This window comes from Peromyscus leucopus, chromosome 8b (genome assembly GCF_004664715.2).
Source record: "Peromyscus leucopus breed LL Stock chromosome 8b, UCI_PerLeu_2.1, whole genome shotgun sequence".
In the NCBI taxonomy this organism is placed as follows: Eukaryota; Metazoa; Chordata; class Mammalia; order Rodentia; family Cricetidae; genus Peromyscus; species Peromyscus leucopus.
In genome coordinates this window covers 51683552-51708103 of record NC_051086.1, presented here as the reverse complement: position 1 = coordinate 51708103, position 24552 = coordinate 51683552, and the positions used below count along the sequence as shown (strand labels likewise).

Sequence of the window (24552 nt, the reverse complement as noted above, 5' to 3'; positions counted from 1 at the left end):
TTCTTTCTTTCTTTCTTTCTTTCTTTCTTTCTTTCTTTCTTTCTTTCTTTCTTTCTTTCTCTCTCTCTCTCTCTCTCTCTCTCTCTCTCTCTCTCTCTCTCTCTCTCTCTCTCTCTCTCTCTTCTTTCCTCCCTCCCTCCCTCCCTCCCTCCCTCCCTCCCTCATTATCTTCGTGAAGCAGCAATGAGTAACTAATGTCTGTCCTTCAGCTGCAGCTGGGGAGAGGTAGGACCAGCTCCTGCCTGCTACAGGTGGACAGAGGGGGTGCGGGGATCTCCCTAGCCCATGCTGCTGTGTGACAGATGAGGCCAGCTCTCCCATGCTCACGCCCTCAGGGCCGGCTCACCCATTTAATGTTTTTCAGAGAAGTCATTTTTCAAATCTGCCAACCTGAGCATCATGTTTAAGTGCACGGCTTAGAGCCGGAAACCAGGAGCTGTGATACAGCTCTGTGGTAGAGCTCTTGCCTGCCGCGTGGGAGGTCCTTGGACTGCCCACCTCTCTGCACACGGAAACCAGTAAGGTGAACCCGCTCTTGCCAACACCCACATTAGCATGTCTTGACTGTCGTAAGGCCACAGCCACCCGAGGGGCATCTCGGGAAGACTGTTCGCTTTCAGATGCATAACCCATGTTGACTGACTCCCAATGACACGTCCCCTTCCTGTTCTCACCAGTGGAACAGCTGAGACCAGAGGGTCACTGCCAAGAAAGGGCCACTGCAGCTACCAGCCCTGTGGTTAAATGTAGTCTAAACAGAAGAGTCACCGAAGCCCAATTCAGCCAAGTCCTGTTGGCTCAGATAGTTGGTCTGGCCTGTTCTCTGCCAGCTCTCCACCAAGATTACTTCAGCCTACCTGGTGGCCAGGGTCCTGCTTCTCAGACTTCCAGTTAAACTTCCAGTAAACCCAGTTCATCCACTTTTCAGTTTGATCCTGGTCTCTACTGGACCCCAAAGTCACGGAACTCTAGCTCTTGCCTCCCCCAGACCTAACAACCCCACCCCCTATAGAGTTTTGGCATGGAAGATAATCCCATGACCACAGTACATGGTCAGGGAAAACCAGCGGACGAGGCAGGGGTGAGCGGGCACTCACAGGCCTCAGTGAGAGCACAGTGTACACCCGGGCTGCGGGACTGCCACAGCTCTGCCTAGTGTGTGCCACCACTGAGCACACGCTTGAGCATACGCCCGGGCTGCAGGACAGCCACAGCTCTGCCGAGTGTGTGCCACCACTGAGCACACGCTTGGTTTTGGTAAGTGTGCACACATCATTTCAAGTTTTTGGATACAGAATTTCTTTCTAGCCCAGGCTAGCTTCAAACTCGTGGTGGGCACCCTCCTGCCTCAGTCACCCAGGCACCTGGACTTATAGGTGTGAAATATTCTCAGTATAGTTTGATCTTTTCAAGAGATGAACAGGAGAAATGGTCAGAGCTGTGGTCAAAAGCCCATCTAAGGGGCCAGAAACCGGCTCTGCGGTTAAGAGTGTATACTGCCCTCGCCGATGTCCTGAGTTCGGTTCCCAGCACCTCCACCACGTGGCTCACAACTGCCTGTAAGTTCCGTTCCAGGGATCTGAGCTCATGGCTCTTCAGGCATCCGCACATCTGCACACCTGGGCACACACCTCAACCCTTGTTACAAAATGAAAGTAAAAAAGGCCTTTGGAGAGTGGGTACTTCTGCAAGTTTAGTTAGACTTTTATAAAGCAGAACCTTTGGAAAGCAGGCCAGAACTTAAACTGCTAATGTACATCCATGGCCCCAATCCTGGGCGATGTGCTGGGCTGGCCGTGAGTGTCTTTACCGAGTGCCCCTGAAGCCCGGGTCTGACCTCGGTCTCACTGTTCTCCACAGCCAACCTGCTATCTAGATACCGTGACATGTCATTCTCCCCAGGGTTCCTGGCCTATGAGAAGATCCAGACGTCACATCCTGACCCTTCTGGGAAGGAGGAGAACACTGGTTTTCAGCATACCAATCCTCCCTTCTCGTGCTTGGCTCCATTCCTACGTCTCCTGATTTCTGTATTCAGAAACGACCCCCCCCCCCACCCTGTCTTCACTTTATCCAGTATTGCAGCCTCACCCCGGGGCAATGGCGGCTCCCCCATCACCACATCCTGGAGCCACTGGCAGGCGTGTATGTGTGTACACACTTGCATGCCAGGCTGACTCACTAGTCTAGGCAGTGTGGGTTCCCTTCTGCCTGGATTCAAGGTACCCAGAAGGAGCAGGGGTGAACAAGAGGCAGAGACAAGGTGGACCGTGTCCCAGTGCCTCACGGTGACCTCTACATGCCAGTGGCCCTGCCTATCTGAGGTGTGACTGTCTATGGGTCGCTAACTCTAGGCTCCTACCTGGGAACCTTCTCAGGCTGTGTCCATCTATGCACGTGGGAATAGCCCCTGCCTGGCTCCTGGGGGAAGAGACACTGTCTCGTGCAGACCCACGCTTGAGGCCTGGACTACTCTCCTTTCTTCTGTAGCTCAGTTGGGGACTGAGCCCAGGGCCTCTGCTTGCTCAGCAAGCGCTCTTCCTCTGGGCTGCCTCTCCAGGCTTTTCGTCTGGACCCTCTCCTCCTCATCTGCCCGACTTCCACTGTGCATGGCAACTGTAATGTCTGCAGGTGCCAGGCCACTCCATCGCGTCTGTTTATCCCGCCTTTCCCTCTGGTCCCATCTCGTTCTCTGTTCATCTCTCTGCAACCCTTCTGGGTATGGCCACCTCGCCCTTCTGACCGCAGCTCTGACCACATCTCCCATCTCTCACTGTGCTGTTTGGTTGGTCACAACCACAGCTGCTTCCTCACCCATTTCCCCCATCATCCTCCCAGGGCGAAACAGGCCATCACTCAAGGCACAGCAGCCCCCGCACTCACCGTAGCTCCTGCTGGGCTGCCGTGGTGTCCAGAGTGTCCTCCAGCTCTGTCTTCAGGGCCTCCAGCTCCTCACTTAGGTCCCGTTTTTGCTTCTCAGCCTTGTTCCTCGATGCCTTTTCGGACTCAAAGTCTTCCTGGAGCTCAGCGATCTGGGCCTGCAGCTCCCGGACGACTTTAAGCGCGTTGTTCTTATGCAGCGTCTCATCGTCCCCTCTGTCAAAGACCCAGGTACAAAGGCACTCAGGTGGCGGGCGCGTGGGTGGGCTGTCTCCTCCCTCATCACCAATGCTAGTCACAGCACCCCTCCAAGGGCCTGCTGGGTGCACTAGGTTCCCAGGTAAATGACCGCAGAAGGTCCCGAACTAGCAGTGGGCGTCGGGGAGAGATGTGTTTCTCTACTTTAAAATGTCCTCGGAAGTGAGACGTTACGGTCGGAACCCTGCTGGAGGGGGGCTGCCCCACCAGCCGGAGCACCCCTGTGGTCCGGGCCTGCAGCCTTCGCACCTTCTGGTTCCCCTTTCTTTGGCACATCTTCGTACTTACATGCATGGTGTAAGCGCTGGCGGAGCTTTCTGATGGGAACAGTATTTAATTCTAGAGTCTCCCAAGTGAGAAGGCCTATTTCCAGGGCAGAAAGTATTTGGCTGGACTCACAGTGACAAGGCCCAGAAAATTTTAATAAGATGTTCTCCTCTCTTTTTCAAATTTGAGACATGGTCTCACTGAACCCAGGATGACTGAACTTTTGATCCTCCTGCCTCTACCTCCTGGGATTACAGGCACGCACCTTTGTACTTAGTGCTGGGATCAGACTTGGGGCTCTGTGCATGGCAGGCAAGGACTCCACCAGCCGAGTTACATCTCCAGCCCCATTACAAGTTGTTCTTAATTAAAACATGTTATAAAGTAAGCTCCAAGACCATGCAGCCAAGTAGTTAACTCTTTAAAAATGAGATACTAGACAGAAACAAATATTTGAAATGGTTTCAGTATTCCAAATGGCTTTGGACTAAATATCAGATCATGGAACAAGAAGGAAATATTTCTGAAATGTTATTTCCTTGAACATTCCAAAACACAGAGACAAATCTGTAATGTACAGAAAAGAAAACATCTGATGTGGTAAAGGAGCTTGCTGTCTGGTGCAACCCTTCCAGGATTTTGAGATGTGACAATTATTTCTAAGTCTAAATATTGATAGTGGTTTATGAGACCTTGCTGCCCTGATATAAATTAGGTACTGCTGGGCTGGGTTTCTCATGAACTTATGTTATAGCCGACATTAAAGAAACCACATCTTAGCCGGGCGTTGGTGGCGCACGCCTTTAATCCCAGCACTCGGGAGGCAGAGCCAGGCGGATCTCTGTGAGTTCGAGGCCAGCCTGGACTACCAAGTGAGTTCCAGGAAAGGCGCAAAGCTACACAGAGAAACCCTGTCTCGAAAAAAACCAAAAAAAAAAAAAAAAAAAAAAAAAAAAAAAAAGAAACCACATCTTGTTCCCTGGGGCTCTCTGGTGCTCCCGGACATGGGCCGAGACGCAGGAACGCAGGCCTGCCCATCCAGCTGTCCCCCAGAGTGTGCTGGCGCTGCAGACCTGGCCAGCGCTCCCTGAAGCTCCTCTTCCTTCTTGGCCAGCTGGATTTTGAGCTCATCGACCTGCGCTTGCAGCTCAGCAATCTGGTCCTGCAGGTCGGTGGTCTCCCCGTCCAGTTTCCGTTTGGCCTTTTCCAGCTCCTGACGCGTTTTCTCCTCCTTCTTCAAGCGTTCTGCAGGGCGAGAGAGAACAGCCTTCACCACACGCAGAGGACACACAGTGAGTGGATGCAGTCACTGCCTTGCTAACCCCGAGTCAAGTGCCTGGTCACCCGAGACCTACCGAGATGGCTGGAGGTGAGATCAATGATTACATGGAGAGAATTTAAAGAGAAATTGGGTGGTGTCTAAAGATCTCCCCTTTTGGGGAAATGAGTCTACACTCTAAGAGCCAAGATGATCTGGAAAGGGCACTAATGGGAGGGCTACACCAATCACTGCCTAGCCCTCGTCCCCTGGTCCTAGAAGCCCTGGTGAGACCGAGTGGGCAGAGGCCACATGTCTCCCCAGCCTCTCTGCTGCAGTCCCTTAATAAAGGCTGCCAACCAATTCTGTTCCCACTGTTTGCTCCAGCAGTGTGACCAGCGAGTCCTGAGTTCATTAGCAGGAGCCCTCTGCTAAGAGCGTGCCACAGGATGATTGGATGGACACATCTGTGTCATGGGCACCTCTTTAGCAGAGGACCCAAAGGGCAGCAGAGAAGTTTATACTGACATTCTGTCTTTTATCTATACCAACCAACCAACCAAACAACCAAACAAAAAACCCAAACCACCACCACCAAAAATCCTCTCCAACCCTGAAGTATTTAAAACAAACAAACAAACAAACCACAACCCCATTTTTTTCCTCATTGAAAAAGTATGTATTAAGAAAGCTAGTGGCAGGCTGGGCATGGTGGCGCATGCCTTTAATCATAGCACTCAGAAGGCAGACGACAGGTGGATCTGTGAGTTCAAGGCCAGCCTGGTCTACAGAGCGAGATCCAAGACAGGCTCCAAAACTACACAGAGAAACCCTGTCTGGCAAAGGAAAAGAAAGCCAGTGGGCACAGCCCTGCGGGCCGAGCAGACAGCGCTCACTAGCTTCGGGACCCGGGACAGGCTTAAGTGCCCTTCACTGCTTCTGTCCTTTCTTCTGCAGCCACCTCATCCTGACATCATTTCTGCCAGAGCTGCTGACACTGCTCCTCTCCAGGGTCTCATCTGGCCAGTCCCTTTGTGAGGTGTCACCTGGGTCCTTCCATGCAGTGTTTGATCAAATGTCCAGAATGCCAGTGGCCTACAGAATCAATTTCCACCCCAACCAAGTTCACCAAATGCAAGTTTAAAAAGAAGGAAACCATCCTGATTCGATTCCACTGGACACTAAGCGACATGACCAGAAAGACCTACGGTAACAGTGCCGTCCTCGTCACAAGCAGTCACCATGCCCCAGTACCCTGAGTCCCTGTCCTGAGCGTCTCTGGCTGACACCAACCTTCTAAATCCGAGATCATCACTTCTTGCTTGTTTCTGACTTTAGCCAAGTTTTTTGCCTTTTCTTCCTCCTCAGCCAGCTGAGAGGAACACTCAGCAATTCGGTCTTCCATGAGTTTCTTTTCCTAAGTAGAAAAACAACCTATTTTAGAAAAGACACGCAAAACTGCACCCTGAGTTTGGGGTTACTGTGATGTGAGAAAAAGTGGGTAACTGGCCCCTGCTGCTCCACTGGGCTGTATCAGGGTAGCCAGGTGCTCTCCAGGTGCCTGCCTGGTGCCTGCCTGGTGTTCAGAGCGCGAGTACCAGGTGATACAAGTGGCGTAAATGAACAGACTGGAAAAGGTCGTAAGGACATTTGACTGTCTTCAGGACTCCAGACAGGAAGCCTTACAGAGGAAGTAAATACAACTAAAATTCTCCAGAACTTTCTCGTCCCCTCCTTTTCAGTTTGAAGCCACAGTTTGTGAGTATGCCAAGCTCTCTTCTGGATTCTACCGCAGCACCCTATGGAAATGGTCTTACTTTGATAAATTTGGAGTTCTGGTCCTCGAGAAGCAGAACCTCCTCTTCCATCTTCTTGATTTTGGCCTCTGCCGTCACCTTCTCCAGCTGCAGCTTCTGCCGAGCCCCCTCCTCCTCATCCAGTTGTTCTTCCAGGTCCTGGAGAAGAAAAGCCTACGTCAGTCTCCTCAGCTCCTTGGCAAGACTCAGCCGCACAGCAGCACACAGGGGGAGCGACGTGCTCATGTTGTGTGTTCGGTGGGATTTGAAAGAATGAGGCGGGTATTTGTGTCTTCACAAGTGAGAGCATAAACTGTGGGTCAGTCCTTCGGAAGCCGACATGGCAAGCTCTGAAAACATGCCTCCAAATACACTGTAGGAAACTGTCAGGGTGATTTGATAAAACCACCACACTATGAGCTGGGGGTAGAGGCAGTGGCTGTAACTCCGGCACTCAGCAGGCTGAGGCAAAGGAGATTGTGAATTGCAGGCCAGCAACGCCAAGCCAAACACTAACAGTGCCGTTTCTAATGCCAGGAAAACTATGGGAAAAGGATTTACAGTTAGGCTTTGGTACATCTGTGGGGTGGTATAACACACAGTAATTAAAACTCACGTTGCACAATGATATGGGAAATATAAATGAGACAATTGCACAGCACCACTCACTCGTGTAGTGAAAGTGAATGACGTCTAAGTGTTTACACAGTTTTACTCTAATGTTCTTATCTTTATCTACATCCTATGTTGTTATATATGATAATAAACATGTATCAGTGGACATGGTTGTACATAGTAACCCAAGAATAACTTGGCTTAAAGGTTTTACTTTGGTTAATTTCAGAATAAATCTTGTGAGGTGTAATGAAAAGCTCCAAGCACATTTCCAAGCATAACGCCCTGTATGCTACCTGAAGTGGCATGGAATCAACTCACGACCCATCTCCTTCATGGGGACCTCCACCTCCTTCCTTTGGCTTATTCTAAAACAAATCTCAAGCATGTTATTTCATCCAAAAAGCCTCCAGACTACATCTCTTAAAAAATAAAAATAAAAAAGGCTCTTTAAAAAATCCATTTTCTGGTATCAAAATCTATATAAATCCCACAGGCGGTGACTGACAGGTTTTTAAGCCTCCTCCATCTCTAGGGTGCTCTATCCCCCTCTCCAGCTATCAGCCCCCGGCTCCTACTGCCTGGGTTTTGTTAACTCCATCCTGCACCGCACACTCACAAGGTGGCAAAACCAGGCAACAGAGCGGTGTGTTCAGTATCTTCTCAGTGAGTAATCATCGTGCACACTGTTTCAGATGGTTCAAGAAGAGCGGCGGGAGGGGGAGGGATGGGGAGAGGGCCTCGAGTGCTTTGAATGTTCTAGATCTTCTACGGTAATCCTATTAATGCTAAAACCAAGAAACTCATCTTCAAAACCCAATAGAAAGACAGTTCTGGTTAAAAAGGGCATCAGAAATCGCCCAAAGTCTCAGAGGCAGAGAAAAACAAAACAGTGCAAGGGGTCAAAATGGGGGTCTCGGGGCCATGTAGTCGATTTGGAATCTCTGACACCCTACAAGAGAGAAAAACAAAGAACAAAAAACTTCTATACCTCATAATTTCATAATGCCATAAATAATTTTAGACTGCACTGGAACGGATGTCCAGGTAAGTTAAAACACGGATGCAGAAGCCTGTGTCTATTTAGGAGAACACGAACCTTACTTACATCATGAAAAACAAACCGGGAAGCTAACTGCTTGTACAAGGACCTAGCTGTGCTTTAAATAAAGAAACATGAGCCTTTGGATAAAGAAATGCAAGCACTTCTTAGGAAGTGGTTAAAATTAGTGTAAAATTTAATGCCAAAAACCAAACCCATCAACAGGGCGAGGGGCAGTCAGACGGATCAGCGGGGAAAGGATCCCCTGCCAGCCTGCGGACTCCTGGACCCACATGGTGGAGGGGAAGGAAGGCTCAGCTCCTACAAGCTGTCCTCTGCCCTGGGTGGCATGGGCACACACACAAATGCAAAAGTCTGTAGTAAAAATACAGGCTACAAGGCCGGTGAGACGCTCCACAGGTGAAGGCACTGGCCACACAAGCCTGGCCATGACCCCACAGTCTCCTCCTGACCTGGCCTCAGTCCCCAGCACCCAGGGAAGGTAGAAGAGCTGACCCCACAAAGTCACCTCTGAGCTCCATATAATAGTGTGGCATCTGTGCCCCAGCCCCGAACTAAGATTTAACAAAACGCTAGGGTCTATGTAGTTTTGATTGGATACACTTCCTGTAACTCTCTTTGTTAATGGATTATGAATACCAATGGAAATAAGCACACTGTATCTCACATCTGAACAGGACTGCTAAGGTCTGACAACACCCTGTTTGTGAACTCATTTACTGTGACATAAAATCTTAGATTAACAGTGTTAAAGACCCTGCACTTGTACAGCTTTTGTGGTACTCCACTGACTTACGGACTATTTGAAAATTGTCTTGAAGAGGGATGGATCTGGCTGATTCAGTCCAGTGTTTAGTCGTTCTGATAAACATCTGATTGCTGTGCATTGCAAAGATGAGCTATGCAGTAAGAACGCTAAGGGAGAAATGTTCCTGCCTGAGTTCGGGGCTGGCTTCTCAACAGTGGTGGCAGGCGCGGACACCAGAGACCGAAGGGATGTGATCAGGGTGGCGGTGGTGGAACAAGGAAAAAGGGAGATGTGTGTGTGCCCGGGCACAGACAGGACACCCACTGTGCCATCTGTCTGGGTGTTCAACCATGTGGGGAGCTGTGCTCTGTGACCAGAGCTTGTATTTCAAGGCCCCAGGGCAGGGCTAATAGTTCTCCATCAGTGCCACGCATTTCTCATGAACGACCGCAGTTAGGAGAGGCCCGCGTAACCACTGGAACGAGTGTAAGAACTGACAATATGAAGGGCCACCTAAGATCTAAGGAATGCTCCGGACCCTGGTTGGTTTCTGCCTTTGTGTCTCCACATTGCAAGACGCCACGTTAGAAGACAAAGAATTCCTACTTGAAATAATAAACCCATGTTTGCAGAAACCTTGTTAAGCCTGTGGTCCAGATGAAGGATTGGTACACGTGACCTGTTCTCCGTAGATAAGAACCCACCTGCTCCCCAGACCCAAGGACAGTCAGTTCTAAGAGCTCCCGGCACCTGAATGTGAGCTTGCATCTTCTTCTTCTCATTCTGGAGGATCTGGTTTCTCTCTTCCTCCTCCTCCACCCTGGACTCCAGGTCATGGAGGATCTCCTCCAGCTCCTGCTTTTTGGCGGCGAGTCTCGCTCTCATCTCTTCCGCTTCAGCAAAGAGCTCGGTCTCAGCCTGTAGCTGCTCTGCGAGGATGTTCTTCTCTTCCAGCAGCTGGAAGAACAACACAGGGGCCGGGGCCAGGGCTCAGCCAGAGTGCACCCACCACAGAGACTCCCCGAGACTTCCCAGTCAGTGCCCGCTGCCTCAGACACAGCATGTCAAAAATATGGGACACAGCAACAGGATCTGTGAGTTCCAGGATAGCCTGGTCTACACAGAAAGTTCCAAGCCAGCCAAGGCTACACAGAGAGACCTTGCCTCCAAACAAACAAACATCTGACAAAATTTCAAGTGTGTCTTGTGTGTATATGTATAAAGTAAACTACACAAAAATATTTTTGGTTGTTTCTGTTGCCCTAAGTTATCTTGAATAATAAATACTAAGTTTGCCAGGCAGTGGTGGCGCATGCCTTTAATCCCAGCACTTGGCAAGCAGAGGCAGGAGGATCTCTGTGAGTTGGAGGTCAGCCTGGTCTACAGAGTGAGTTCCAGGAAAGCCTTCAAAGCTACACAGAGAAATTTGAAAAACCAAAAACCAACCAAACAAACAAATAAGTTCTTACCACTTTAAGAATTATAGTTTGTCTATTAAGTTGGAAGGGACAGATAAAGAAGAGAGGACTATTGAAGGGTTAAAAAGGTTCCAGTTTGGTGGCTCATGCCTGTAATCCCAGCACTTGGAAGGCTGAAGCAAGAGGCTGCCGTGAGCTTGAGGCCAGCCTGGGCTACAGAGTGAGACTCTACTGAAAACTAAACCAAACACTAAAAATAAAACAACAACCAGGTTCTTGGGAACTAGCAACGCCTGCCATATATCAAGTGAATATTCTCGGCCTCCCACGCCGATGCTGTTCTGTCACTCATCAACGCTCCTTGGCTTTACTTTTCCAAGCGCCCACAGAGGGGCACCGCCTCAGGGTTGCCGAGAAGCAGAGTGGGCCTGGCCCCTGGCCCCATGCCTTCACCTTCTCTTTCCCTCACAAGCAGACACGAGGAGGCAGCAGGGGGAGCCCCTCTCACGCAGGGTCAGCCACGGGCGTCACAGCCAGCGTGACCTACTGTGTGTGCAAAGAACGAGAAAGGAAAGGTGCGGTGGATTTTAACTCACACAAATCTAGACATAAGTCCCAGTGTCGCTGTGAACTCTAGTGAAAACACAAACACTCTGAAAATGAGTGAAATGTGGTGGGCGTGGCTGTTTATAACGGATGTGCGAGCTGCTGTCCACGGGCAGCGGTCGCACTAGGTCAGGACACCGGGGTGCGGAGGGGGCACACACCTGCTGGTGCTTCCTCTCCATCTCCTCCAGCTCCCCTTCCACCTTCGTCTGCTTCTCTTTCACCTTCAGCAGCTCCTCGTCTTTGGCCTGGAGTTCTTCCTCCTGACGGGTGACTTGAAGGAGGGGCTTCACCTGTGACAAGTTGAACAGCTCATCACTCCCGCTCTGGCGCAGGCCTGCTGCCCCAAGTCTGCAGGAGGAAGAGCTCAGCCCAGCCCACCTTGGTGAAGACACGCCACCACTGCCAATGCCGCAGCTTCAGGTAGGCCGCGCAGTTCCGCTGCAGCACCTTTAAGGCACTCAGCTGCTGCTGCTTCTTGGCAAAGGCCCTGAAGAACAGAAAGGAAAACGCCTTCACAGGTGCTCATGGAAGGCCGCCCTAGGCAGCCGGCCCTCAGGGATGGCTTCCCCAGGACCTCGGCCAAAGCGGAACTCCAACCCGTTTGTTTCTCTTCTTGGCTCTGTGTGTTTTCCTGGTGACTGTGTGTTGTCTAGGATGTACAGCTGTTCACCCAGATGCTGCTCCCATGGGAATGCACCTTCCGCAAGGGTAGAGCCTGTCAATCTCATGCCCTCTTGCATCATGGGCACTAACACAATGCCCAGCCCAAGAATATGCTTCAGAGGTGCTGGATTCACGAGCCCACTTACTTTCTGGCTAGGTAGCCTCTGCATACAGCTTGGAAAAAGATAATGATATCAGTGATTTTTAAATCTCTTTCTTCTTCTAAGTGCGCCAAAACTCCAGCTCGGAAAAATATCTTGCTCTGTCCAATTCTATACAGGTTTGGGTCCAGTTCTAAAGCCCGGATCTAAGAGAGAAAGATCTTGTTTATTTTTGCTATAGGAAAGTAATAATAACAACAACAACAACAACAACAAAGAATCCAGGTGTAATGGCACACACCTTTAATCCCACCATCTGGGAGGCAGAGGCAGGCATATCTCTTTGAGTTCCAGGACAGATAGGGATATACAATAGAGACCCTGTCTCAAAGACCCAAAAACAACAACAACAACAAAATCTTACCATCCGCTCACAGGCCTGTTTGCCATCCATGAATCCTTTAGGAATGGCATTGGGAGTTAGGATCTCGTATCTGGAGAAAGAAGGCAGAAATAATGACAGAGCAGATCAAGACATGGGCCAGTGATAACCCCAGGCCTGCAGGTCCTGTTCCTACTTAGAAGCTGGAGTAAAAGCAAGGTTGATTCTCTCAGATCAAAGCATAGGTTTAGGGGTCCAGCAGAGAAGAATCAAAGCTGGTATTGAAAACCTGGCGTTTTTCTTCATTTCCCATAAAATGTCCACATCTTTAAGATGAGAGGATTTGGCTCTTTGTACTTTCAGCCAGGCAGCTTGTAAGCATTTATCAGATAATAGAAAAGGCTTCAAGAGCAATCCACGAACTTCTATGCGGAACCCCAGAAGACAACAGGGTGACATTCAGCAGGGCATTGGTATAGGTGTACTTAAGGCCACTGAGTTCTGGGCTTAAAATGCAGCACCTCATTGTAAATAGTCACACTTCAGTTAGAAAAACTCTGCAGCAGGAAGGCGGCCATTATAACTTGGTACCCCGGATGCCATTTATGTCTTCTTTTCCTAGCAATAAAAAGTGACTACCAGACAGTGGGGTCCTGACATCATTTCCCGAAGACACCCAGGACCGCAACAGCCTCTTGAGTTGATTCTTCTGGGATAGGGGTGGGGCCGGGAACATGGATGGATGGTGACACTAAGGCCATGGGGACCCTTTTTTGACCTGGAAGTCCCTAATTATTTTATGGATCAACAATGGGCATAGTTTGAAATCTGGTCTCCAGAAGAAAAAGGAAAAAAAGCAGCTGAGTTAACAACTTTAGAAAATCGCTTCCCAAAGCATTTCCCACCGTGTCTGTACCAATTGCCACTGCATACCAATCAATTTCTTCCCTTCAGTTTTTACCTTAATCATTTTCTAATCTATCCACTTTTCTATTATTCTTAAAGGTCTGTCATTGTGTGTACAAACATATACTGGAAACATTTATATATACAGATTCATTTACTGAAGAAAGATGGAACCATCCCAAAATACTGTCAGAAATCATTACTGGAGTATTTTAAACTTCTTTTTATTTTATTTGTATTTTAACACACACTACTCATCTGTCCTTACAATACCTGTTATATTAAAATACATATTAAATTTCAAGTAGACATGTCTGAACGAACAACAGTTAAGTTTCCAGCTGCTCGTCTCCTAGCTAACTTCCAGGCTCTGAAGATGGAGCCTGTCTCGGTGCCGAGAAGAGGCCGTTCTGTACAGTAGGACACTCAGGACCTTCCCGCTGCAGGGAACACAGGAAAACCTTCCTCCTCGTATCAGCATTTTCATTCAGGCTAAGGTAGTTTGGACTCAGACAAAATAGATAAAGTTAGCGATACCTCTGTCTGAATTCCTGGAACACTATCCGGTTGGGGAAGCCCTGGCGGCAGATCCTGATGCCTTCCAGGACACCGTTACAGCGAAGCTGATCGAGCACGAGATGCGGGTCCAGTTTTCCAGCCTACGAGAGCAAACAACAGTTTTCCGGTTTCACCTCAGGAGCCTGGCCCTGGTCAACTCAGAACCCCAGCCTGCGCTCGCTCTGCCCCGCCCCCCCCCCATACCCGCTTCTCGTGATTCGGAATGATGCAGCGGACGAAGTTGGGGTTGGTGTTCCGGAGAGTGGCCATCAGCTTGGTGAGAGACTCTTTGTAGAGCTGCCCGACTGTCCGGAACATGCCTTTCTTGGTTTTATACGCAGAGCCAAAAGCTGTCTCGGTCATACCAGTGACTTGATCCAGACCTACAATTCGGTCCACTGGGGAGAGGAGAGGAGAGGACAGCTGTGACCCAGTGGTGACCGAGGGGGAAGGAGAGACAGTGATAGTGCAGCAGCACAAGCTTTGTGAACAGATGGTGAGAGGTGCCGTCGAGGAAAGGCAGTCAGCACATTCAGACACTGCACAAGCCGAGGAGCTAACAGCCACACACTGATACGGCAGGATTCCGCAGTGCTTCCACAAATGCCACCTACCACCCTGGGGGCACGTGCCTTCCCCTGCGCTAGGCTCAGGGACCCCCTGTCTGCTCAGGTCCTGCCTGTGAGATCTGCCATTACTAGGCAAATGGAAGGATCTCTGGCTGGCATTATTGATACACAGACTGACGCGGGGAGAGGTCTCACAAGAAGAAATGGCTCGTCATCTACTCAGAAAGCTAGTGACCGTACAGATCCACTCTGTAGATATGCTTAGGGTCCAGGGACCAGTTATCCTGAGCCAGCACATTTTCAGTAAGAAAGCCATCTGAACCTGAGGACAAACGCAGGAAGACAGACTACCTCACTTTAATTTTGAGCGCTGTGTGTCTCCTCAAAGGGCAAGTAACACAACCACAAACCGGAAGGACCCCTCTGAAAACCGCTGACTGAGCCTCCTCAGACATTCCCAGATGATTAAAGCGGACGGTGTTTCTACAGATCTACACAACAGATCCTTCTCACGAGGGTGTAAGAGAGCCAGCCACTAGCATGTCTGCTGCAGAAGAGGCTGTGTGCTTTCTCGAACATTTGATGAGAAATCAGAATAGGAAGTGACCTGTCATTATTAATACTCTCCTCAACTCTGACAGCCACCGCATTTCTTTGTGGGGACCTGGCCCTGGGTAGGGGCTCTATGTACAAGATCTCAGTTGAGTCTTGACTTCCAGTGAGGTTCCTACGGAAGAGGAGCTCCTGGTCCGGGGTAAAGTACCCTTGAGGCAGGTCTGGGATGGAGGCTGGAGGGTGGGTGAGAAGAGCCTGTGTGGTTCCCAGGCCCCTCCAACGCCAGACTTCAAAGCCAGAATCAGTGACTCCTTGTGCTGGTGCCCTGGAGTTCACCCACCATCTACCACTGAGGACTCACTCTTCTCTGTGCCTCAACCTCCCTCCCTTCCCCTGGCACCAACCGGCCCTTCCGGCCTGTAAACTGTACGCCTCCATCAACTTCCTGTTAACCCCTTCTCGTTCGGCGTCACCAGAGGCCGGCTTCTTTCTGGAGTTGACATGTTTGCCACTGTCACCTTCCTCCACCATCTTCCCGGCATTCAAATGGCCAACTGGGACGTGAGCTTCTGGTCCACTCTTCCTGTCCTACCCAGTATTGCCCAGATTGTGAAGGCAACGGATGCTGCCCTGCGCCTGTTTTCTTTGACCCCAGATGTTTACCTGCCGGCCATCACAGCAGATTCCTAAACTCTCTTCACTTCCGGCTTTAATGACCCTGCCTACTCCCACTCCCAGCTTCTCCAGTGACCCCCCCCCTCTCTCTAGCTCTTTCTGCCTTGTGATCCAAGATGACTTCTTCACTTATGCTGTCCATCTTAGCACTCTCTAGGGATCTAAACTCATGTGAAATCCTTCTAGGATATGGCAAGAAAGGAGCACAGATGTCAGCCTTCTTCCTGTCTCCAGCCATGCTCTGAGCCAAGTGATTTCACTTACGACTTTAAACTCCATATGCCTGACGACCCAGCACCCGATCCCCAGAACCGTGTGTTTTCTCCCATCTGGACATCACGAAGGTGCCTCTCTCTGTCTTCTACAAACTCGTGTGAGATGCCCATCATGCCTGCTTTTACAGTACTGCATCTGGACTCATGCATCTGGTCACATCTGTTCCTAACACTCATAATTCATGTGTTAGTGAGAGAACAGAGCATAGTTTGAAATGTATTTAAGTCACCAAGTGGGAAATGCAGCGACAGAAACATCGATATGCTGAGAGAGAAGTGCAGATCAGAGATCCCTGTCTGGGCACTGCCATTTAGTACGTGAAAACTAAGGATGAGACGGGGTGAACAAGTTCGGGGCAGGGAGGGCGTGCCCAGGAGACAGTGAGCAGGGCCATCGTGAAGATCGAGGCTCCGGGGATGAGGGCAGTCTGAATGAGTGACAGATGTCACAGAGGAGAGTCGAGGCACATTCGGGTGGCAGGACACTTTGCTTGCATAATTAATTCAATTTGAAAAGGAGATGTGTCAAGGACAGCTCCTAGAATTCCGGCTTGAGCAACTGAGTGCCTGGAGGGTGAGCTCCTGGGTCGGATGGGAGAGCAGTGGGATTGTGACTGGGTGGGAAGGACCTAAACTCTGTAAGTGGTATGCCTATAGCCACTGAAGTGGAGGTGAGGTGCCGAGGACAGGCTGAACGCTGCTAAAAGGAGAGGTTGGAACAACCGAGGCAAACCGGGATTGTCCACACAAGTCTCACTGCGGGCACGCTTTCCCACACAAGCCTGCATTCCAGCCAGCCAGACTCGCAACCTCCAGGGGACAAGGACCGGTCCATCCTTTCTCCCTGCTCTCCCCTGCTGGTCACACGGCCAACTCCCTGACACTTGTAATTCTTCGTTCCTTAACTTCCTCAGAGAACTTTGACTCTTGTCTCCACAATGCCCACAAGGCAAAGCAGGCTGTTCCCTCCTCTGACCTTTGAATCGCAGAGAAAAGTTCCCGAGAAAACACCTTCCACTGATCTGTGCATCTTCTCTGCTTGACTCAGCTTTCTAAGGAGGACATGTCCCCAGCACCTCACACCCTCAGGGGCTCGGGAGCTGTCCCACGGTCACTCTGACCGCTGGCCAGGATGACTGTTACAGGCCAGAGCATGCTGCAGGGACCTGGTAGCTATTTAATAAACAGCTGCTGGTGGAAAAGAAGGATTACCTAAAGAACAAATCATCACTACTACAAAAGAGAGATGGTGCCATGTTTACTTTCCAAGGATCCAATTACAATAGCTTTTCGGCAGGCTAGTAGTGGGGTGGGTCTATAATTCTGCACGCCACAGGGTCCAGCTCACAATGCCAATGATCAAAAGTACTGTCGCCACCAGCCTGATTTCAAATTTAATAGCTTTGGATTGCTCTTTAAAATTATTCAGGTTTACCAAAAATGAATGCTTCAGACTCTCAGGCTGTTTGATTTTTAAAATTTACCATTTAAATTCAGGGTTGGATTCCACCCCTGAGAGAAACTAGCTTGTGGGTAATAGACAAACACTTTTAGGAAAGTCATTAAATGACCTGGAACACATCCCTAAATGTATGATTTCATTAAAAACCACGTCTCAGATACATTTCTCTTTAGAAGGGTCTTTTCTTGTGCAAACAATGAGAACAGAAGGAGAGAAAGACAGAAAACTACAATTCAGACACAAGAGCCAGCGCCAGCAAGCTACAGCGGGCAGTGCCCTCCTTCGCCAAGCCCAGCTAGGGCTGGTGGGGGGCACTTGGATCCATCATGGGTTCCCTAGAAGGTGCAAACAACTGCAAGTGTTTTGTCCTACACTTTATTATCCTATAAAACTTCAACAGTCAGAACTAGATGGGTTTTATATTCATAATTACAGAAAATGGCAGGTCATTTATCTCACCATAAAACTGCCATCACCAGTTCCTACAAAGGGTGATGCTGTCTAGGGCCAGGATTCTTAACTGGCCCTTCCTGTGGAGAACCACCTAGGAGATGAGGAGGAACAAGATGTTTTCAATGTCTTTTTCAAAAATCTGCAAAAGTATTGGTACTTACTAAGCTTTTTGAAGAATTTGAAGTGTGTTGTAGCTAATGTAAGTCAGAAGAGTGAGGAAACCTATTCACCATCCATTTGAAAAGCCAGGCAGGATGGCTAAGCATACAGACTCTATTCTCCTGGCAAGGGCCTCCAGCAGGTGTGAGGCAAGCCTCAGGGTCCTGCAATCTTTTCAGCAATTGAATATTTAACTGCTCTGAGTTCCCAGAGACATCCAATCACACATATTTACAATATCTACACAGCAATTACAGATTCACAACCAGTACAGAATTGGTGCTTAGAGCCAATCTGTTAGAATAATTTTAGCAGAGGTAGACATTTTAGGAAAATTCCAGGAGGCCGCGAGGTGGCTAAGATCATGTGATTGAGGAAAAAGCACTATGGTGAACTGACCTGGCAGGCTCACCCTTCCCCTCACACCCACTTCGGAAGCCTCTCACAGGCTGCCTCCCCGTCAGCTTGGGTCTAGGGTTTATGCTGATACTGGTGGTCCTCCTTGACTGCCTATCAGCTAAACCCGGGGACACTCCGAGCTAATGTGGATTTGATTAAAAACAAAACAAAACAAGAAAATAGACAGTTGTTTTTCATAATTAAAGCAGCCGCAGCCAGAGCAACATGCACATTCCTGAACATCAAGAACTAGGGCATGCCGGGCGGTGGTGATGCACGCCTCTAGTCCCAGCACTTGGGAGGCAGAGGCATGCAGACCTCTGTGAGTTCGAGGCCAGCCTGGTCTACAGAGCGAGTTCCAAGACAGTTATGGCTACACAGAGAAACCCTGTCTGGAGAAAAACCAACGAACAAAAAAGCTAGGGTACTTGCCATGCCCCTGCTGACCCTGACAGCCCGGTGTCCTTGTCAGATATCAGTCACCCCAGACGCAGTGCCTACATGATGTTTCTCCTTGAGCTTTTCAACTGGTGGTAAAACTCAAGATAAAAAAGTACCAAGGGGTATGTTCAACAACAACAAAGTCCACTCACTGAAAATGATGATAATGTCACTAAGCACAGACTTGGGACAGCCCTGAATTCCAAACCCTAAGATGATACTTAGAACAGGTACTCTGGTCACTGGATGGATCTGCAGGTTCAGTGGTCATTCCTGCTTCCTTTTCTAACTGGAGCGTCCACTACTGCTCCTTAAAAAGTGTTGTGAGAGGTCTCACTGTGTAGCTCAGGCTGGCCTTGTGATCCCTTCTGCTGCTGCCCACCCAGTGCGGGGCTACAATATGCACCATGCTTCCGGGTTCTTTTTCCACCTTACTGGACAGGGACAAGACTGCTTCTGGAGTGAGTCAGAAGATCCTCAGGGTCAGGGTTTAAACACAGCTAAAGTAAAGCTTTCCCCCCAAATTTAAGGTAAATCTGACTCTCAGGTCAAGTTAAGAGCTGCACAGGACGGCTTCTCTGGAGGCTGGGAGGTGGCAGGGAGTCGCCAGCAGTTAAAACCCACTTCACGGCACTTCCCACATTTTGTTATTTTTTTCTCTCCTGGTACCTTTCCAGGCCTGCTGGTTGCAATCTAGTACCCATGGGGCTCCAAACCTAAATGGTGCTGTACGTAAAGGACATGTCAGGACAGTTCAGTGCCAGGGCAGATGGTTCGAATCCGACCTCAAGTCCAGAAGCACTGAGCAGTCGTCCTGCCATCACTGACTCTGAGGTACTGTTCTCTGCTGGCTCAGTGGGCTTGCATCCTCCATACCTGCTTTGTCTTCAGAAATCTGGACTTCCACATTATGCACAGAGAGATCATTCCTTGAGGCTATGGCGGATGCCTGCGGGACCCACATGTTTATGACAGGGATCCTCTCTCTCTCTCTCTCCAGTCTTTCTTTCTTCCTGTCTGATTTTTGGTGCTTTTCGACATCTCTTTACCCTAGGATCATTTTTATCCCTGAAAGCTTGAAAACTTATTTCCTCAATATTATGACTAGATTTGGTTTGGTTTTGGTTTTGAGGCGGGGTCTGGGAAGCCCTTGGTCACAAACACACTTGGACGCACAACACATCAGCTTGCCGGGCTGCCAGTGTTCCTTACAGGTCAGCACGTCACAGCCATCCACAATCAGTCCCAGGAACTCTGTCACTGTCCTCCAGGAAACCCCGACAATACAGCATCTCCAACTGTCATCTTCAAACCCTCCTCTTCCCCTGGAGTCTCGTAGACCCAGAAACAGGTTTTGAGGAGAGAAAGACTTTGCTGTAGAATATTCACAAGTTCAAGGACTACACATACCCACGGTGGATGGGTGGGTGGATTCTGAGAGAAGAGTTTGAGACCTTTGAGATGTCAGGTCAGCTGAGGAGCTCACCAAAAGCCATGTCACAGCACAGGAGAGCCAGAGCCAGTCTTTGGTGCTATGGTGGGGATGGGATGGGCTAGCTGCTTGTTACTGACATGAATACATAGAAGAGGGGCTCTCTACTGGATCCTGCCAGTTCAAACAGATGCCTGGTCTGTGCACCTGAAAGATCAATCTCACAGGAGCAGGGTTTGGTCAAGCTGCATGTGGAGACCGGTGTGTGGGGTTGCAACTCACTCTAGCAACTTCCTCTATCTTTCCATGGTGTGTTTCCCAAGGCCAGGTGCTGGGGAAATGAGATGGCACTTTGCTTTGGGAGCTGTCCACAACAGTTATTGCTAATCTTTCTATTGTTTTGAGACCAGGTTTCACTCTACAGCCCATGCTGACCTCAAACAGGTGATCCTTCTGCCTCAGCCTTGTCCAAAATGCCAACCTTTGACAGAGCAGAAGTCATAGACCAAACAAATCTGAAAAACTGCTTCCTTGCCTCCCCCAGCATCCTCGGGGCTCCCCAGGGCCACAGACAGCTGGGCTAAAGGATTCTGCTTGCAGATTTCTGAGGCGTTCTTGCTGTGGGCTGCCCTGTCATATCCCAGTCTGTGCTCCCACTCCACGCTTGCACTTGGCCTCCCCCACAGTCTGCCAGCTCGACCCGAGGGCAAGAATCTTGACATGGATCAAACAGCACAGCCCTGTAACATTTTGCAAAGTAACTTCTGAGATGGGGTTAGACTTTAGCATTCTCATGTTCCAAATTCATACACTTTAGAGGATGAAACTGACTTTACCTTCAAATATTGCTACTTTACAGTTTCATTAAAAAATTGGAAGACCAGGTCAGTTTCATATTATCCTGGGCTTTTGGGAGCCCTCTGGTTACTTCTAGGATATATACCTGAAAATAGGGTTAAGGATACAGAATACAAAATCTAAACATTTGGAGCTTAATTTTAAGAGCGAAGAGTAGTTCTAAGAACATTCCACTGGGTCTCAGTCTCAAAATGAACACATCAAGCCTTACAGACAGGTTCATCGCCTCTAGTTCAAAAGGAAAGGCCAGCAGCCAGATAACATCCCAAGTCCAAACCAAAAGAACAATGAGACCAACAATCCCGAGGTAAACACAAGTATTTGTTCACAAAATGTAATAGCTTAAAGAGAGAAACTGCCTTCTTAGAATTCCTTAAGAGTTGAAAACTTAAAGGGTGATTCAGGGATAAAAGAGAGGCCACCTAGCAGGTCAGTTCCTAACAATTCGCTTAGAGAGGTGTGTATCAAAATGGCACGATTGGAAAAGGTAGTGAACGACATACCTTTTACTATGCGACACTCTAAGTGCTATGCGTAAATAAGAAGCGATGTGTAGGCAGTAGCGACTCAATTATTTATGCACTCAAACAGTTGCCTTGAAGTATAAGGAAACAGAGCATGAAATGGGACGTTCATGCAGGGCCTATGAGCAAAACGAACAGAAACCCCCAAACCAACCCCACCTCCCAGGCCACCCTGCCAGCCCCCACCCCCACCACTTCTCCTGTGGCCTTAAAACCCTTCTGTTTTGGAGGCCCTGCAGGCTGTATACATTCACCTGGCGGCTCATGAAGACCAGAAACACTGTCATAGAAAGAAGCTCTCTGAATATTCTGAATCTCTAAAGCAGAGAAACAGTGAAAACAGAACAGAAGAGCAGATACACAAACACTTCGGTTAGTGTGAGAGACATTTGACATCACAAGTAAACTCTGAAATGGGGCTACTAAGGTAGCCAGTCCGGGGCAGATCCTAAGCAACAATTACTGTTTCGAGAATCTGTGCATTTGGATAAAGTTCTTTCTATAATAAATTTAAGCTGAATCAAAAGAGCACATTCCCAACTCCAGGTGTGAGCATCATGCCATATTGACAATATTTAAGACTAATGCGGCACTAATTAACCTGTCTTGCAATCAGTAAATGCGGGCAAGACTGCGGTTAAACCAGAGTGCTGGCAGAAATGAGAAGGCGGTGGCTTTTACTGTTAGAATTTCCAGTACAGATTTTGGAAACATAATTCACTTCAAATACAAACTTCTAAAAGATTGGTTAACTACGTGAGTTCTGCTGTAGCAAATGCCAAACTAATTGTAATGTTTTGATCACGCCATTCCTCATGAAAATGCCCTAGGAGGCACCGCACACAACAATACAAGCTTTAGTTGTTGCTGTTTATATGCATAAGGAATGAGCAAGGGCATGAATTCCTATGGAGCTGGTTGAAAGATCCCCAAACAACAGCTTTGAATAAAAGCAGAGCACTATGAATCTCTAGGGCAGGGCTGCCATCAATACTTTTATTCCTTTTGGTTTGGCCTTGAGAAAACTGCGTGAAACTCTCGGGCGAACTGGATTTTAACACAAAATGTCTTCAGCTCAAGGGACTTGTGCCACCTTAGGCAAGCTGTATGCACACATTGTATATTCCCCATTTGTGGTCAACCCCTCATTTCCTGTTTTTGCATTCCAGCAGCATGAAAGGGAAAAAATTATATGTTTCACCAGGGCCATTTTTTCCTAAGGAAAAAGTTCCTCTTAGCCCAAAAGATCTCTCCATCTTGAGGGACAGAGACGAGTCTCTACTTTGGCTCCCTCATCTAACTTCTGAACCTGCCACTGACCTAGTGTGTGAAGCACAGTCCTCAAGCCTGGCAAAGCCTGGGCCTGCCTCTCTGCCTGTATTCTGCTGTGCAGCAGCATGTGGCCTCTGAGGTCTCTTGTCTCAGATCTAACCACCTGTCACCTACGCTGGTGGGCAACAGGACTTCCAGCCAAGAGTGACACTGTCCAGTGAGCCAACACTGGGTCACTCTAGAGCAGAAGCCAGCAGAGCCAAACCAAACTTGGGGTAGAGAAGACTTCTCACCCTGTTCTGCCGAGAGTGGCCCCTGCCCTCGAGCCCATCTGTAGCAGGGCAAGGGCTGAAAATGGCTGAGCATATAGGGCAGCCGCGTGGTCAGACTCAACACAGAGGAACAGGGTTGGAAAGCCTGTGTGCCAGCGCTCGGAAAGATAGAGGTGAGGATTCTCTACACATGGCCCCAGCTAAGATCCATCGTCTGTGTCCCCTTGTGCACTCATCACTCAGGCCACCCCCCTCAACCTTACCCACCGAATCTTGGATTCTAAAACCTGACCCTCTCCAGTATCTGACTCAACAAGGGTGGATGGAGCAAGCCCAGGGAGCCGGGAGAAAAGACAAGGACAAACCCAGTCTGCCCAGGCTCCTCACTGCATGAGAGGCTTGTTCGGGGCAGGGTACGGATCTCTCACGCTTTCAGATCATCTCTTAGGCGCTCAGTGGAGTATCCGTGCGGCTGTGTACGCAGGTTAAGCACTCAGCCAGGGGCTCACAGGACAGTTTGGGTACAGAAAGGAGACAGGAGGCCAAAGGGAGGTCATGCTACCAGAGTGTGTGTGAGCCCAGTGCTTAGTTTCTCTTCCTCAGGCTCTGGGGCCTTCGTAGGGCTTCTCTGCCCCTTCCCTGTCACCTCCTGCCCCCCTCACTTCCAGGGGGTTTCACCCCATCTACCTAGGAAACAACCCACCTTATCTACATATAGACTGGGCAACCCTATGGAGATGCCCTTTATTCAATGAATTCTAAGCATCCCTCCATCTGGGTCAGGCCACTAGGGTTGAGTCTGGCCTCAAACATCACCCCAGCCTCGCTTCCTGCTTCCTGACCCTGCTGCCCAGCCTTACTATCCAGCCAGAATGGACTCCCGAGCGCTGGCTGTTCCCACACCAGAGCACCCTACCCGCCGCTTTCCTGCTCCAAGCCAATCCTAACTTGTTCTTTGACCTAGGAGGAGGAGGGCCTGAGTATGACCTACCCCCTGGGGCAGGCAAATATTTATGACGGCCAATACGACATGCCACTCCTCTGGGAGACTTTCCATAGCCACACTGCCAACTCTTCACCCGGGCCTGGAGTGACCTGAGCCTGGTCCTTTCTCCTGCTTCCTATTCGGCTTCTCAGATCCCCCGGTGATAAGATTTAACACATCACAGTCCAGAACAGCCCCACTCTGAAACTGTGGGCTGAGCAAGGCCCGACATCCTCTGCTGTGTACTCAGACAGCATTCTGGACTAAGCAGGGCATTGTAAGGGACGCAGCGCACTTGCAGGAGGCCGGCCTTCTGTTAGGGCTCCTCTCGTACAGGCTCAGGCCCATCACTTCCCGGGGCCCAGGCATGCACGCAAATGCTATGCCCCGCCCTGGAAGCTCCCTCGTATTCTTGCCCGGCCTGGCACACATGGTCATTCATGGGTAGACTGCCCTTCACACGGTCGCTGTCCCCTGAAGATAGTCTCTCCATCCCTCTTCCCTATCGCTTTCCTTTGCCTTAATTGCCCAAATCCTTCCCTGTCTCTCGTGTTTCTCTCTCTCTACCTCTGAGAAGATGGCTGGCCTAACACACCTTGGGATGTTCTCAAGAAAGCAGAAGTGAGTCAGTTACTGAGTCAGTGGTGGTCACCTGAGGCCCACCGAGGAACAGGGACATCACCAGGATGAAGGGTGGCT

The 24552-nt window shown here is 49.5% G+C and overlaps 1 protein-coding gene across 9 annotated transcripts in view; it reads right to left on the bottom strand.

Moving 5' to 3' along the window:
- The window catches only part of Myh10 (myosin heavy chain 10), a 167021-nt gene that overhangs the window by 21671 nt on the left and 120798 nt on the right, over positions 1-24552 (bottom strand). For 5 of the 9 annotated variants that reach the window (XM_028869400.2, XM_028869395.2, XM_028869396.2 and 2 more), the window contains 12 exons: positions 21579-21641; positions 13727-13920; positions 13502-13623; positions 12101-12170; positions 11722-11882; positions 11291-11399; positions 11071-11202; positions 9636-9842; positions 6481-6618; positions 5957-6080; positions 4479-4650; positions 2884-3096 (listed from right to left, as the gene is read on the bottom strand). In XM_028869400.2, coding sequence (XP_028725233.1) covers positions 2884-3096; positions 4479-4650; positions 5957-6080; positions 6481-6618; positions 9636-9842; positions 11071-11202; positions 11291-11399; positions 11722-11882; positions 12101-12170; positions 13502-13623; positions 13727-13920; positions 21579-21641 — 1705 coding nt within the window. The remainder of the gene's footprint in view (positions 1-2883; positions 3097-4478; positions 4651-5956; positions 6081-6480; positions 6619-9635; positions 9843-11070; positions 11203-11290; positions 11400-11721; positions 11883-12100; positions 12171-13501; positions 13624-13726; positions 13921-21578; positions 21642-24552) is intronic. The other 4 variants (XM_028869397.2, XM_028869402.2, XM_028869403.1 and 1 more) reach the window with 1 other exon arrangement.